The 13,986-nt window shown below is 54.6% G+C and overlaps 1 protein-coding gene across 3 annotated transcripts in view; it reads right to left on the bottom strand.

Moving 5' to 3' along the window:
* The window catches only part of SIDT1 (SID1 transmembrane family member 1), a 34,197-nt gene extending 25,115 nt beyond the window's left edge, over nucleotides 1–9,082 (bottom strand). For all 3 annotated transcript variants that reach the window (XM_029075183.2, XM_029075184.2, XM_029075185.2), the window contains exon 1: nucleotides 8,608–9,082. In XM_029075183.2, the coding sequence (XP_028931016.1) occupies nucleotides 8,608–8,793 (186 nt within the window). In that variant the 5' untranslated portion in view covers nucleotides 8,794–9,082. The remainder of the gene's footprint in view (nucleotides 1–8,607) is intronic.
* Between the last annotated feature and the right edge of the window lie 4,904 nt (nucleotides 9,083–13,986).

Genomic DNA, 13,986 nt, shown 5'->3' with positions numbered 1-13,986 from the left:
TGGGCGGCAGAGGGAGCGAAGTATCGGGGAGGGAGGACTCTCAACAGAGACCCGACCAGTCTGGAGGTGACCCCTCTGGGATGTGGCATTGCTTGGCCCCTTTGCCCCAGGCCGCTGGAGAGTTTGACCACTGGGGTTGGGAGTCAATGCATAGAGCTGGTCCACTCAGCGGTGCTCAATTTTAAGAATCAGAGACTGGGTCTGGGCTCTTCACTGGGGAATGGGGAGCAGAGCCTGAGGAGAATGACCCCTTTGTGACACCTCCTCCTTCCCTTCTTCCTCCTGCCTAGTAGCCAAAAGGCAGCTAGAAAATGCCACTCCATTTGGAACCTTGAGGTAATCTGTCTCGCTAGACCCAGACTGTCTTGGGACAATTGACCCTGTGCTGGCTTTGCACACAGTAAGTGCTCAGTAAATACGATGGAATGAATGAATGAATGAATGCATGGCCACTTTCCCCCATGCCTCCTCCTGCCTATCATCCTGCTGTTATAATAATAGAGTGACTTCTGTCAGGGAGGCCTTTATCTTCTGGTTTCTGTTCTGCTGGGGAGGATTTAACTGGACCCTTTCTGGTAGTCCACACCTGGGGGCCTTGCTGCGCACACTTCCCATCCACGGAGGCAAACACTGGTTTCCCAGTGGCCCTAGCCGGGGTGCAGCCCTGGGCCCGCCCACAAGCGGTCACCTCCTCCCCTTCCCAGCGTCCCTGCTTCCGGTGGCCTTTAGAGGGTTTCTCCTGGGACTACTAAAGTCCTACGCACGGACCCTGCATGTGTAAAATGCAGACCCCACACACTCCAGGCATGGAGCCTGCATGTGCCGGGCATGGGCCCTACATCTGCTTGCTGAGCAACAGCTCCTACCCCATCTACTGACCCCATCCTTCCCCTGAGCAGAGAAACACCAGTGTCATAGGTGGAGGACTTCCAGAAGAAAGGATCCCTCGGGCCCGGCATAGGAGCTAGTGGGACAAGCCCATCTGGCTTTGTGGTGGAACTGTATTCCCTGTGGCTGGACTCATGGGGCTGGAGGGCTGGTGCAGGGGGAGAGACGGGCAACCTTGAGCTAGACTGAAGGGTCGGTGGGGGTGTCGCTGGAGGCCTGCTCGTTTTGCCGGATGAGGCTTTACATGGAATGGGGGACCGTTGGCCAGGAACTCTGGCTGGTCTGGGAATGGAGAGCCACTGGGGGCATCTGGCCACTCCGAAGTGTAGGTAGGCCAGTGGGAGGTTGGGGGGACTCCTCTGGAGGGAAAGGCACAACCAGCAGGGACAGAGGGAAGATCTTTGCCCTGGTGCATATGCTGCTCTGCAGCTCCTTCAATGAGAACAGACCTTAAAGAAGGGGCGGGAATGGCGGTGATTCCTCCAGGCTTGCTGGCCATGGGTCTGGGCCTGGGACACGGAGGCTCTGGGCATCTGGGATGAGAATAGAGCAGGGCTCTCCAGGGTAAGTGGCTCCAGTGTGAAAGTCAAAATCGACTCATCCCAGAAGGGCAGAGTAGCAGACATTGCCGCTAAGTTTGGGCACTGTGAGGTGGGGCAGAGAAGGGGGCTGGGGGGGGGGTGGCTTTTCTAAAACCATGGCGGTGGTGGCGAGGGCTGGTCCAGATTATCATACAAGGGTGATGATGGGGAAAACCCCATTAATCCCCTGGGGGGTCAGAGACCACATCCTGCTGACCGAATATAGAGACCCACCTTCTCCCATTTCCTGCCTGCACTCCCGCATCCCCAAGTCCGCAGCCTGCCTGGAACCATGTTGGCTAACTGCAGGAGCAGAGGGTGTTGCTGGTGGCCAGCCAACTGGTTGCCTGACCCATGGTTTACTGGTCCTAAGTTGTGGCCTCAGGTAGGGGCTGGGGCCAAGTCAATTTACCACTCAGTACTGAGTGCCTACTGTGTGCATACTGTGTGCCCCACACTGGACTGAGTGTTTGGGAGAGGAAAATAGAGTTAGTAGACAAAATCTCTTCACTTAAGGGGTGGCAGTTTCCTTTGGGCAGAGCCCTGTACTGAGTGCTTTGGAAAGGACAAAAGTTAGAAAACATGATCCCTTTGTTCAAGCATCTCACCAGCTAGTTGGGGAGACAGACACTAAAATAAATTAGTTAGGAAGAAGGAAAAGATGTGGACCTGAATTAGTGCTTAAGTATTGGGTATAAGATATGTACATGAGGACTGTGGCAGGGTAGGAGCCCATCCATGCTTAGGGAGCAGAAGAGCTCAAGAGACTGTCGGTAGGGATATGACCTGAGGAGATGGGACAATAGTCAGGGAAGACACCCTGGAGGAAATGCAATATCAGGAGGGCTTTGAAGATGAGGAGAGCAGTGGCCTATTTGTTGGTCATGAAGTGGGATGGAGTTCCAGGATGGGGGAAGGGTGCAAGAAAGAGATGAGACTGAGGCCCAGTGGGAGTGTCTGTGCCCTGGAACATGCCAGTGTGGCCGCCACGCTGGGCTGTCCTGGAGTCCCCGATCCAGGAGACTGGGCTTGGTGCCATGAAAACACAAAGAGTCCACTTTGGACAGTCCAAACCACAACAAACCAGTGCCCTGGTGCTTACTTCATTCCTGGTGCTCGTTTGGGCCTGTGCCGGGGTGCCTGCACCCCTGGAGGCTCCCTGACCTTGACCTCCGGCCATTGGCCCAGGACCGGCTCTGCGAAGGCGATGCAGAGAACCCACGGGGAGCATCAGGCCCAATGCCCACCGCCAGGACCCATCAGCCTGTCTGGTCCACCACAGGGCAGGCAAGCAGGAAGCCACAGAATTGCAACTCCAGTTGGAGTGCCCTCCCCCATCCCAACAGGACGGGGGTAGGGGCAGGCACAGGGGCTTCAGAAGCTGGGCCAAGCCTCTTGGGAGACAGAGATCCTTAGAGTTGAGGGTGAACTGTGCCAGCAGGCTGTGCTAGAACAGGGGACCTTGGGCCCTACCGAGCATGCTCCCCTTCCTGTGAACATGATACCATGCTGGGTAAACAGCCCGAACCGGACAGGCTCGGCAAGTCAGTCACTGCAGGAGTGTCAACAACCACTGCCTACCTGCAACATTGCCACTGAGCCATGGCTTGCATTAAAATTGTCCTTGAGTGGAGTCTAAGCCCATCCTCAGGTCACCCCATTATCTCCCCCACACATCCCCAGCTTTGCTCCAGGAATCAAGTTCCATTGTTGCTGATGTCCCCTCCTGAGGGTGACTTCCTCCCAGAAAATCGGGGCCCCTGGCAGGGCCCAGGCTCTCTGCCAGAGGGGCTGGGTCCCCAGCCTGCTCCCAGCCCCCAGAGCTCAGTCCAGAGGAGGCACTGAGGGCACAGGGTAGCTATACCTTGTTGGACAGGAGTTTCCAGGCACACAGAGAGCTGTCTCCAGGGAAACGGAGCAGGAAGTGACTGGGGCCAGACAACTCAGGGAGAGCCTCGAGGCATCTGGTAACAGTATGCCTCCCTCCCCCAGCTCCACACAATTAAGGGTCAATACAGAGGTGTCCCGGGGCCACTGGGAGGACCCCCCTCTTACCACCTACAGCTTCTGCTGGGCATCCTGAGCCTTACATCCCCCTCCTTGCCCCCCAGGCCTGGGCTGGAATAGGATGGCCATAGTGGGGTCCCCCGACAGCTCCGTCCCAATCTGCCCCAGCAGGGACTGCGTCTCTGAGACTGGAGCTGGGCTGCTCTCTCTGGATCCGCCGCCTCCTCATCTCACTCAGGCAAGGCCCCACCCGCCGGACCCACCCCAGCCCCAGGGCACAGATTCCGTGGACCTTCCACCATGGGCCTGAATCTGACCCCCAGGGATGGATGCTTGCTCTGCCACAGCCCTTTCCCTAATTCACTGAGCATCAGTCCTCAAAAGAAGACCATCGCTGAGGCCATGTCCCAGCACCTGGAAAGGAATCCTTCCTACGTTGGCGACACGGATCTGATGGCGGCTGGCTTTACTTTGAAATTTCACTTTTCCCCTTGTTGAGGGTGTTCCTTCACCTCATGTTTGCCCAGTTTGCTTGCCTCCTCACCCGCCCCAAGACCTGGCTAGAGATTGTCTAGCTGACTCTCGCCCCACCCCCCACCCCGGGATGGGCACTGACTTCAAAGCCTCAGCATTAGGCTCGGCAGGTGAGACTTGACCAGTCGCAAGAGAAAGGAAGACAGATGCTCATGAGAGCTTTAGTCGGGGGCTGGAAAGGGGCAGTAAGTTTATCTCGGTCAGAGGATGAGCGACAAGAACCCTCTACAAAACGTATGCAGGCCAGGGAGCTTGGATCGGGGGCTGCTGTGACGGTTCACTATCCCACATTCTCCCCACAGAGATGGTCCCGGTAGGCGTCCACACTGTCTTCCTCCCTGGTTTCTGGGAAGTACAGTGAGGACAGTGCACTGCCTAGGTGAAGCAGTGCTCCCAATTGGGGGTTCTCCCACCTGCAGGCCAGGGAGGGAGGGCCTGGTTAGCCCTCCAGAGCTTGCATGGGACAGCTACAAGTCTCGAAGACCATCACCTCGAGTTCCCCCTGGGAATTGTCAGATACAAAACAGCTACCTAGGGAATCCATCTGTTGCCCTGAATATTTGGGAAAGACAGAGTCAGGCTTGGCCTGGTGACCCAGCTCCATTGTTTGGGGAGCCTCTTGACTTCCAGAGAGTCTCATTTAGTTTGCTGTGGGCAGGGAATGTGCCTATCAACTCTGTTATATTGTACTCTCCCAAGAGTTTAGTACAGTGCTCTGCATACAGTAAGCACTTGATATATTTGATCGATTGATTGATTGATTTAGTCCCTCCTTTTAGCAGCCTCCGGCTTCAATGTCCTGAGGAGATAGGTCTGGGAAGGTGACAGTTCCCATTGACCTGGGGACGGGGCAGGGAGTGGGAGAAAGGGATAGGAGAGGGAGTTTTCCCGGATCTAGGGAAGAATGGAGGGCATGAGTGCTCCCATCACCTCTGCCGCCTTGCCTTCCCTTGTTGCTGATGGTTGACCAGGCAGAGGACATCGTTGGGAGGGGGTTCACAATCTGGTCAAAGAGGCGGCGCCAACCTTTCACAAAACCTGGGCTGTGGGGCCCAGGACTGGCTGAACATTGCTACCAGCTCCATGGGGGATGCAGTGGAAGAGAAGAATCGGAGGATGGAGATTCCCACAGATGTTTCCTAATAGATGAGCCCTGATTCTGCCAACGGAGCATGAGAGAATCATTGTCTCAGAGCCTGGAAAAAATTAGCAAACTATTTTTGAGTCCCAGACCCTGGCCTGGGGCATCGTAAGTTGCTGAAGGCAGTGTCATCCCCAGGTTTTATATGGAAGACACACAGACTGGCACTTGGGCAAATGGGCAGCAGGTAGATGCTCAAGGAATAGGCAACCTTAGCAGATTCCCTGTGCGGGCATCCGCCGGTCTCCAAGGAGAAGTGAGAGCCATTTAGCTCACTGCTCCTCCTATTCCACCCGTGGAGGAGCCCCAAGGTAGCATGGCTACCCTGCTTCCAGGCCAGGAGTCAGAAATGCCATCACAGCATTGGCTGGAGTGCCCCTCCGTGTCAGACTGTAAGCTCCCTAAAGGTGGGGACCACATCTTAAGGTCCTATCCATTCCCCCAAGCACTTAGGACTGCACCCTCCTCTTGCAGGGACCAGAAATGCTTCTGCCCTAGTAACTGCCGGGCCACCCCCCACTGAGCCTCAGGGTGAAGGGGCAATGGCATCTGGGCTGGCTGGCAGTGGGGACAGCAGGGATGAGACCCCCTTGGGTCCTGGGCTCTCTACAGCCCACCAGCCAGGCACAGGTGGGGTGCACACTTTGCTCCTCTAATGCCAACCTACTCTCTGTACCTCACTCTCATCTATCTCACTGCCAACCACTCGCCCACATTCCGCCCCTGGCCTGGAGGGGCCTCCCACTTCATATCTGACAGAAGAACACTCTCCCCACCTTCAAAACCTTATTAAAAGCATATCTTTTTATGGTATTTGTTAAGGACTTACTATGTTCCAGGTACTTTCCCAAGTGCTGGGATAGATATAAGGTAATCAGGTTGGACACAGTCCATGTCCCACATGGAGCTCACAGTCTTAATCCTCATTTTACAGATGAGGTAACTGAGGCATAAAGAAGGTTACACAGCAAAAAGTGGCAGAGGCAGGATTAGAACCCAGATCCTTCTAATTCTCAGGTCTGTGCTGTAGCCATTTGGCAACACTGTTTTTCTCTTCCAATAGGCCTTCCCTGACTAAGATGTCATTTCCTCTTCTTCCACTTCTCCCTTGCACTTGGATCTGCACCCTTTATTCACTCCTTCTCAGCCCTACAACACTTATGTACATGTCCATAATTTATTTATTTATTAATTAATGTCTGTCTCCCTCGCTAGATGTAAGCTTGTTGTGGATGGGGAATGTGTCTACCAAATGTGTTATATGGTACTCTCCAGAGTTCCTAGTACATTGCTCTCCATACAGTAAGAGCTCAATAAATATACGACTGATGGATTGATTGATTGTCAGGAATGCAAGATGGGACTGGCTTCAGTTTAACACAGAATCTGGCAAGATCACTGCACTTAGATACTGACTACTCAGTCTAGTCAGTAGACTAGAAAACATCAGTGCTGTGTGCAGAACATTTAGTACGATGCTCTGCACATGGTAAGGGCTCACTGAACACCCTTTTTTATGGTATTTAAGTGCTTACTAAGTGCCAGGCACAGTACTGAGCACTGGCGTAGATACAAGCTAATCATTCATTCATTCAATAGTATTTATTGAATGCTTACTATGCGCAGAGCACTGTACTGAGCACTTGAAAGTACAATACAGCAATAAAGACAGACAATCCCTGCCCACAACCGGCTCAAGTGGGTGGGGGGGAGAGATGGACATCCAAACAAGTAAACAGGCATCAATATAAATAAATAGAATTATAGATATATACATATATAGGTAAATGCTGTGGGCAGGGAGGGGGGGAAGAGGAAAAATCAGGTTGGACGCAGTCAGTGTTCCACATGGGACTCAGAATTTTAATCCCCATTCTAAAGATGAGGTAGCTAAGGCACAGAGAGGTCACACAGCAGAAAAGTGGCAGAGCTGGAAATAGAACCCAGGTCCTACTGAGTCCCAGGTCTGTTGACTGGAGGAAGTTATCCAACTCCACCCCGTCACCTTATCACAACTGGACTATCCCCCTCCTCTTTCTACTCATTCCCAGTTGTCTCTCAAGAGATCTCCTTTCTGCTCTCTGCATCTGCTCCCTTAGCTGTGCTTCTATCATCACACATCTTTTAAAACCTTTGGTGGCATTCTACTCCCCTCCCTGGACACCATCTTCAACCTCTCACAGCTCCTTCCCCTTTACTATCAAGCACACTAAAATCTCCCCGACCCTAATGAGGCCATCTCTGGGTTCCCCAGCCCCTCCAGTTCTCTCCCCATCTCTCATATCTCTCCCACCTTCCAGAATGGGACCACCCTTCCAGAATGAGACCACTGCCGCCTTCTATTCCTCTCCATCAACTAGGACTCTTCCCAGGGCCCTCCGAGGCGACACTCTCCAAGATCACCACTGACGATCCTCCTCGGAGCCAAATCCAGTGGGCTCTGCTCTGTCCGATCCTCCTCAGCCCTTCCGGCACCTTTAGTAGTAAGGGTTTACTATGCTAAGGGCTTACTATGCCAAGCAATGTGTGCTGAGTGCTGGGGTACAATTCCATCAGATCTAACATGACGTCTATCCCACTGGGGACTCAGTCGGAGGAGGGAGAACCGATATTTAATCTCCATTTTACAGATGTGGAAACAGAGGCACAGAGAAGTCAAGTGACTTGCCCTAAGTCACCCAGCAGGCAAGTGGTGGAGCTGGGATTAGAACCCAGGTCTCCTGATTCCCACCCCTGTAGTTTTTCCACTAAGCCACACAGCATCTCATTGGCCCTACCCTTCCCCCCTTACCACACACACACATATACCTGACATCCCACACTGTTCTCTCCTGGTTTTCCTCCAACCTCTCAGTGTTTTTTTTTTCCTTTTCCCTTACCTCCTCTCACTCTCCTAGCTGTGGGGGTCCCTCCAGGCTCTGCTGGGGATGCCCCCTCTTCTCATTCTATGGTCATTCTCTCAGGGAGTCTATCCACCGGCCTGGGTTCAGCTACCACCTCTCTTTAGGGAGGAAGGACTCCAGCCCCGACCTCTCCACCGTTATTAAATTCCACATCTAATCTCGCCTCCCGGACACGTCCGGTTGGACATCCCACTAGCGCCTCAAATTCAACATGCGTCAAACGGAGGGTCTCACCCCGTCTTCCTCCCAACTTTTCTATCAAGTCCGTCAACCACCCCTCCATCCTCCTCCCTGCCGGCCCTGGCCTCCTCAGGCTCTTCACTTCTCATGCCCTGTTCAGCCCCCTGACCCCGCCGTCTCCCCCCACCCCATCTCTCTCCCCTGCCACCTGCCCCGTCTTCCCCCATCCCTGGGGGGGGGCCGGAGGAGGGGTCGCCCTGGAGGGGGCCTGAGGCAGAAGGTGCGAGGGTGGGAGGGTCGGGGGGAGTGGGAAGGGTGGGAGGGCAGGTTGGAGGGACAGGAGGGGTGGGGGGTGGGAGGGGTGGCCCCTTACCTGTCCCGGGGCGGGGCGGTGCCGGAAGGCGAACACCTCGGAGCGGGCCCTGGCCACGCCGCCGTACACACGGCCGAAGTCGGCCTCGACGGGGGCCGCGGGGGTCGCGGGAGTGGCGGACACCAGAAGCCAGGGGATACCGCAAAGCAGGGCCAACCCCGCCCCCACCCACGCTGGGTCCCGCATGGGGGGCTGGGGGAAGACCGGGGGACCCGGGGGGACGAGAGGACCGGGGGACCGGGGGTCCGGGGGACCTGCTCCTTCCCTGCAGCGGTGCACCGGAGCCAACCTCCTCCCGCCCTCCCGGTGCAGGTGGTCCCGGGGTCCCTTGGCTCTTTGGTCCCGGCCCGGAACGGGGCGGGGATCGCGGCGGGTTCCGAAAGAGAGGCGCCACCGGTGCCCGGGGGCCCGGGCCCGGGGTCGGTCCTGGTCCCGGAGGCGGTGGGCTCCCCGCCGTCGGCTCCTTCGCCGACTCCCCCGCCAAACTCCGGGCCGGCTCAGGCTCCGGGCCCCGCGGGGCGAGGCGGGGTGGGGCGGGGCGGGGGTGGGGGCTAGGACAGCTAAGCGGGGCCAGGCGGGACGAGGCGGGGCGAGGGGAGAAAAGCCCCTGACTTCTGGAGGGGTCCCGGCTTCCGCAGCCTGGAGGATCCGCGGGCCCGGGAGCCCCGGGGACACTGCAGCCGCCCTGCTGCCCGGTTTCCAGGCGCTACATCGACTGCGCCCAGGATAGCTCAGCCCAGTTTAGTATAGCTCAGTCCAGCCTAGCCCAGCCCATTATAGCCCAGCCCAGACCAGCCCAGCCCAGTGCAGCCCAGCGCAGCTCAGCCCAGCTCAGCCCGGTATAGCTCAGACCAGTCCATTATAGCTCAGTTCAGCCCAGCCCAGTATAGCTCAGCCCAGCCCAGTTCATTCAGTCAGTAGTATTTATTGAGCGCTTATTATGCCCAGAGCACTGTACTATGCGCTTGGAATGTACAATTCGGCAACAGAGACAATCCCTGCCCAATAACGGATTCAGAGTTTAAACGGGGAGACAGACAGCAAAGCAAAACAGAACAAAACAAAACAACATAATCAGGATAAATAGAATCATGGACATATACACCTCATTAACAAAATAAATAGGATAATAAATAATATATATATAAAAGTGCACAGCGTGGAGGGGAGGGGAAGGGGGAAGAGCAGAGGGCGGGAGAGGGGGAAGCAGAGGGAAAGGGAGGGCTGAGTCTGGGAAGCCCTTCTGGAGGAGGTGAGCTCTCAGTAGGGCTTTGAAGAGGGGAAGAGAGTGAGTTTGGTGGAGATGAGGAGGGAGGGCATTCCAAGACAGCGGTAGGACTTGAGCCAGGGGTCGACGGTGGGGCAGGCGCGAACGGGGAACCGTGAGGAGGTGAGCGGCAGAGGAGCGGAGTGTATGGGCTGGGCAGTAGAAAGAGAGAAGGGAGGTGAGGTGGGGGGGACAAGGGGATGGAAAGCTTTGAAGCCAAGAGTGAGGAGTTTTTGTTTTGTGCGAAGGTTGATAGGCAACCACTGGAAATTTTCGAGGAGGGGAGTGACATGCCCAAGAGTTTCTGTAGGAAGATGATCCGAGCAGCGGAATGAAGAATAGACTGGAGTGAGGAGAGGCAGGAGGAAGGGAGATCAGAGAGGAGGCTAACACAATAATCTAGTCGGGATATTATGAGAGCTTGTACTAGCAAGGTAGTAGTTTGGATGGAGAAGAAAGGGTGGATCTTGGCGATACCGTGAAGGTGAGAACGGCAAGTGTTGGTGACGGATTGGATGTGTGGGGTGAATGAGAGAGCAGAGTCAGGATGACCCCAAGGTTGCGGGCCTGTGAGACGGGAAGGATGGTCGTGCTGTCCACAGTGACAGGGAAGTCAGGGAGAGGACAGGGTTTGGGAGGGAAGATAAGGAGCTCAGTTTTAGACATGTAAACTCAGCCCAGCCTAGTCCAGCCCATTATAGCTCAGCCCAGCCCAGCCCAGCCCAGCCTAGCCCAGCCCAGCCCAGTATAGCTCAGCCCAGCCCAGCCCAGCCTAGCCCAGACAGCCTAGCCCAGGCCAGTCCAGTATAGCTCAGTCCAACCCAGTATAACAGCCCAGCCCAGCCCAACCCGGCCCTACCTCCCTCTCTGCGTCCTGCTGCGACTTTTCTGGCAGCCCCCACTCCTCCGCTCCCGGACACCCCCTGCCATTTGGCCTCAAGCTGGGGATCCCGGGGTGTTTGTGTCGGTGGAGGGGGGCAAGGTCGTGTGGGGGGTGCGGGGACTTTCTGGGGTGGAAGGGGTGGCGCCGGAGGGGGATTCCGGCGGAAAGAAAGGAACAGAACGGTTCCAGCCTTTCCCTTACCGGCTCTGCAGCAAACTCAAACAGCTGATCCCGAAAAGGAATCTAAGCGTCCAGTACTGAACCAGAGCAAGTGCAACCACCTTCCCACTATAGTAGTCGGCTCACTAGAGAGCTATACAGTCGAAGTGCTCTGTTCAGTATAGAGCTTTAGAGACATAGAAGGGGTTCCTGATGGAGAAATTCCCTTAAAGGGGAGTGAGGAGATGGGGTGTGTGTGTGTGTATGTGTATGTGTGTGCACGCGCAAAGGCCAATAGGAGATGTACACTCCAAGCGCTTAGTACAGTGCTCTGCACATACTAAGCGCTCAGTAAATACTATTGAATGAATGAATGAATCCATAGTCCCAACCCCACTAAGACTGTCCAAGACACACCTGTTCTGTAAATAAAATGTACCCAGTTCAGAGCAAGGCACTCAGTACAGTATCTTGTACCCAATAGGTTCTCAGGATAGTACGGTAGGTACCACATGGACAAAACGCTATGGACAGTAAGACACAAAAGTGGGCTGGGTTATAGAAGGAGAGAAGTGAGGTGAGGTAGGAGGGGTTAAGGAGATGAATTGCTTTAAAGGAGTTTTTGTTTGATACGGAGGTGGATGGGCAACCACTGGAGGGTTTTGAGGAGGCGAGTGACCTGTCCTGAAAGTTTTTATAGAAAGACAATCCGGGCAGCCGAATGAAGAAGTATGGACTGGAGTGGGGAGATACAGGAGGTTAGATGCAGTCATCTAGCCGGGATAGGACGAGTGACTGCATTAACGAGGTAGTGGTTTGGATAGAGAGGCATAGGAGGATTTTAAAGATGTTGTGAAGGTGGGACCGGCAGGATTTTGTGATGGATTGAATATGAGGGTTGAATGAGAGGGAGAGGAGTCGAGGATAACGCCAAGGTTACGGACTTGTGAGATGGGAAGGATGGTGGTGCCTTCTACAGTGACGGGAAAGTCTGGGAGAGGTCAGGGTTCGGATGGAAAGATAGGAGCTCTGTTTTGGACACGTTAAGTTTGAGGTGACGGAGGGACATCCAAGTAGAGATGTCTTGAAGACAGAAGGAGACTGCGAGCCTGAAGAAAGGGAGAGAGATCAGGGGAGGAGATGTAGATTTGCCAGGGCTGGAATGGGAGTTTGGGTTTTTTTTTTTCCTCTTTATGGTTTTTGTGAAGTGCATACTATGTTCCAAGCACTGTACTAAGCCTGGAGGTAGATACAAGAGAATCAGGTTGGACACAGTCCAGTCCATGTCCCACATGGGGCTCACAGTCTTAATCTCCATTTTACAGATGAGGTAACTGAGGCACAGAGAAGTTCAATTCATTCATTCATTCAATGATATTTATTGAGCTTTTTACTATGTGCAGAGCACTGTACTAGGCACTTGGAATGTACAGTTCGGCAGCAGATAGAGACAATCCCTGCCCAACAGCGGGCTCACAGTCTAAACAGGGGAGACAGACAACAAAACAGAACAAGAAGTGAGGTGTCAATACCATCAAGATAAATAGAATCATAGATATATACACATCATTAATAAAATAAATAGAATAATAAATAATATATACAAATATGCACAAGTGCTGTGGGGAGGGGAAGGGGGAAGAGCAGAGGGAGGGAGTAGGGGGAATGATTTGCTAAGGCCACATAGCGGACGAGTGGCAGAGCTGGGATTAGAACCCAAGCTCTCTGACTCCCAGGCCTGTGGTTTATCCACTATCCACCATATCCACTATATCACAGTGGTTTATCCCAGGGCGGAGGGTGGGAGTCCCGATCTGGAGGTGGGGGGCAGGGAGACCCCCTTGGCCCCTGGTGGCTCATCTCTTCGGAGAGCAGGCAACCGATTGAGGCTGTTCCTCCTTGTAACCCTTCAGTGTTCCCTCTCTAATTCCCTCACTAATTCACTGTCAGGAGCCTACAATTTCCTCTGAACGAGACTTCATTTCCTCACAATGAACTCTAGCTCCCCATCAGCGTGGCTCAGTGGAAAGAGCCCGGGCTTGGGAATAAGAGGTTGTGGGTTCAAATTCCAGATCTGCCACTTGTCAGCTGTGTGACTTTGGGCAAGTCACTTCACTGTGCCTCAGTTCCCTCATCTGCAAAATGGGGATTGAGACTGTGAGCCCCAAGTGGGACAACCTGATCACCTTGTATTAACCCCAGCGCTTAGAACAGTGCTTTGCACATAGTAGGTGCTTAATAAATACCATTACTATTATTATTATTATGTGGGCCTCAGTTACCCCATCTGTAAAATGGGGATGAAGACCGTGAGCCCCACATAGGACAACCTGATCACCCTGTGTGCTCCCCAGCGCTCAGACCCATGTTTGACACATAGTAAGCGCTTAACAAATAGAGAAGCGGCGTGGCGGAATGGAAAAAGCCCGGGCTTGGGAGTTTGAGGTCGCGGGTTCTAATCCCGGCTCCGCCACTTACTATGTGCAGAGCACTGTTCTAAGCGCTGGGGTAGACACAGGGGAATCAGGTTGTCCCACGTGGGGCTCACAGTCTTAATCCCCATTTTGCAGATGAGGTAACTGAGGCACAGAGGAAATGAAATGACTTGCCCACAGTCACACAGCTGACCAGTGGCAGAGCCGGAATTCGAACTCATGCCCCCTGACTCCAAAGCCCGTGCTCTTTCCCCTGAGCCACGCTGCTTCTCTTAACAAATACCAGCATTATTATCATGAACAAATGCCATCATTATTATCACTGTTAGTATTATTTATTATTATTATCATCAACGGCTTCGACTCGGCGCGGGTTTCTCCGGCGCCCTCCGGCCCGCCGCGCAGGCGCACCACGTCCCTCCGGCTCGGCTCGGAGTGGGCTCGGCTCGGAGTGGGCTCGGCTCGGCTCGGCTCGGCTCGGCTCGACTCGACTCGACTCGGAGTGGGCTCGGCTCGAAGTCGGCTCGGCTCGGAGTCGGTTCGGCTCGGCTCGGCTCGACTCGGAGTGGGCTCGGCTCGGGGTCGGCTCGGCTCGGAGGGGAGGAAGAGAAGGGCGGGGCTCGGTAACCCCGGCA

This window comes from Ornithorhynchus anatinus, chromosome 11 (assembly GCF_004115215.2).
Source record: "Ornithorhynchus anatinus isolate Pmale09 chromosome 11, mOrnAna1.pri.v4, whole genome shotgun sequence".
Classification (NCBI taxonomy): domain Eukaryota; kingdom Metazoa; phylum Chordata; class Mammalia; order Monotremata; family Ornithorhynchidae; genus Ornithorhynchus; species Ornithorhynchus anatinus.
The sequence above is the reverse complement of the archived record's forward strand: the minus strand, read 5'-3'. Positions and strand labels throughout refer to the sequence as shown.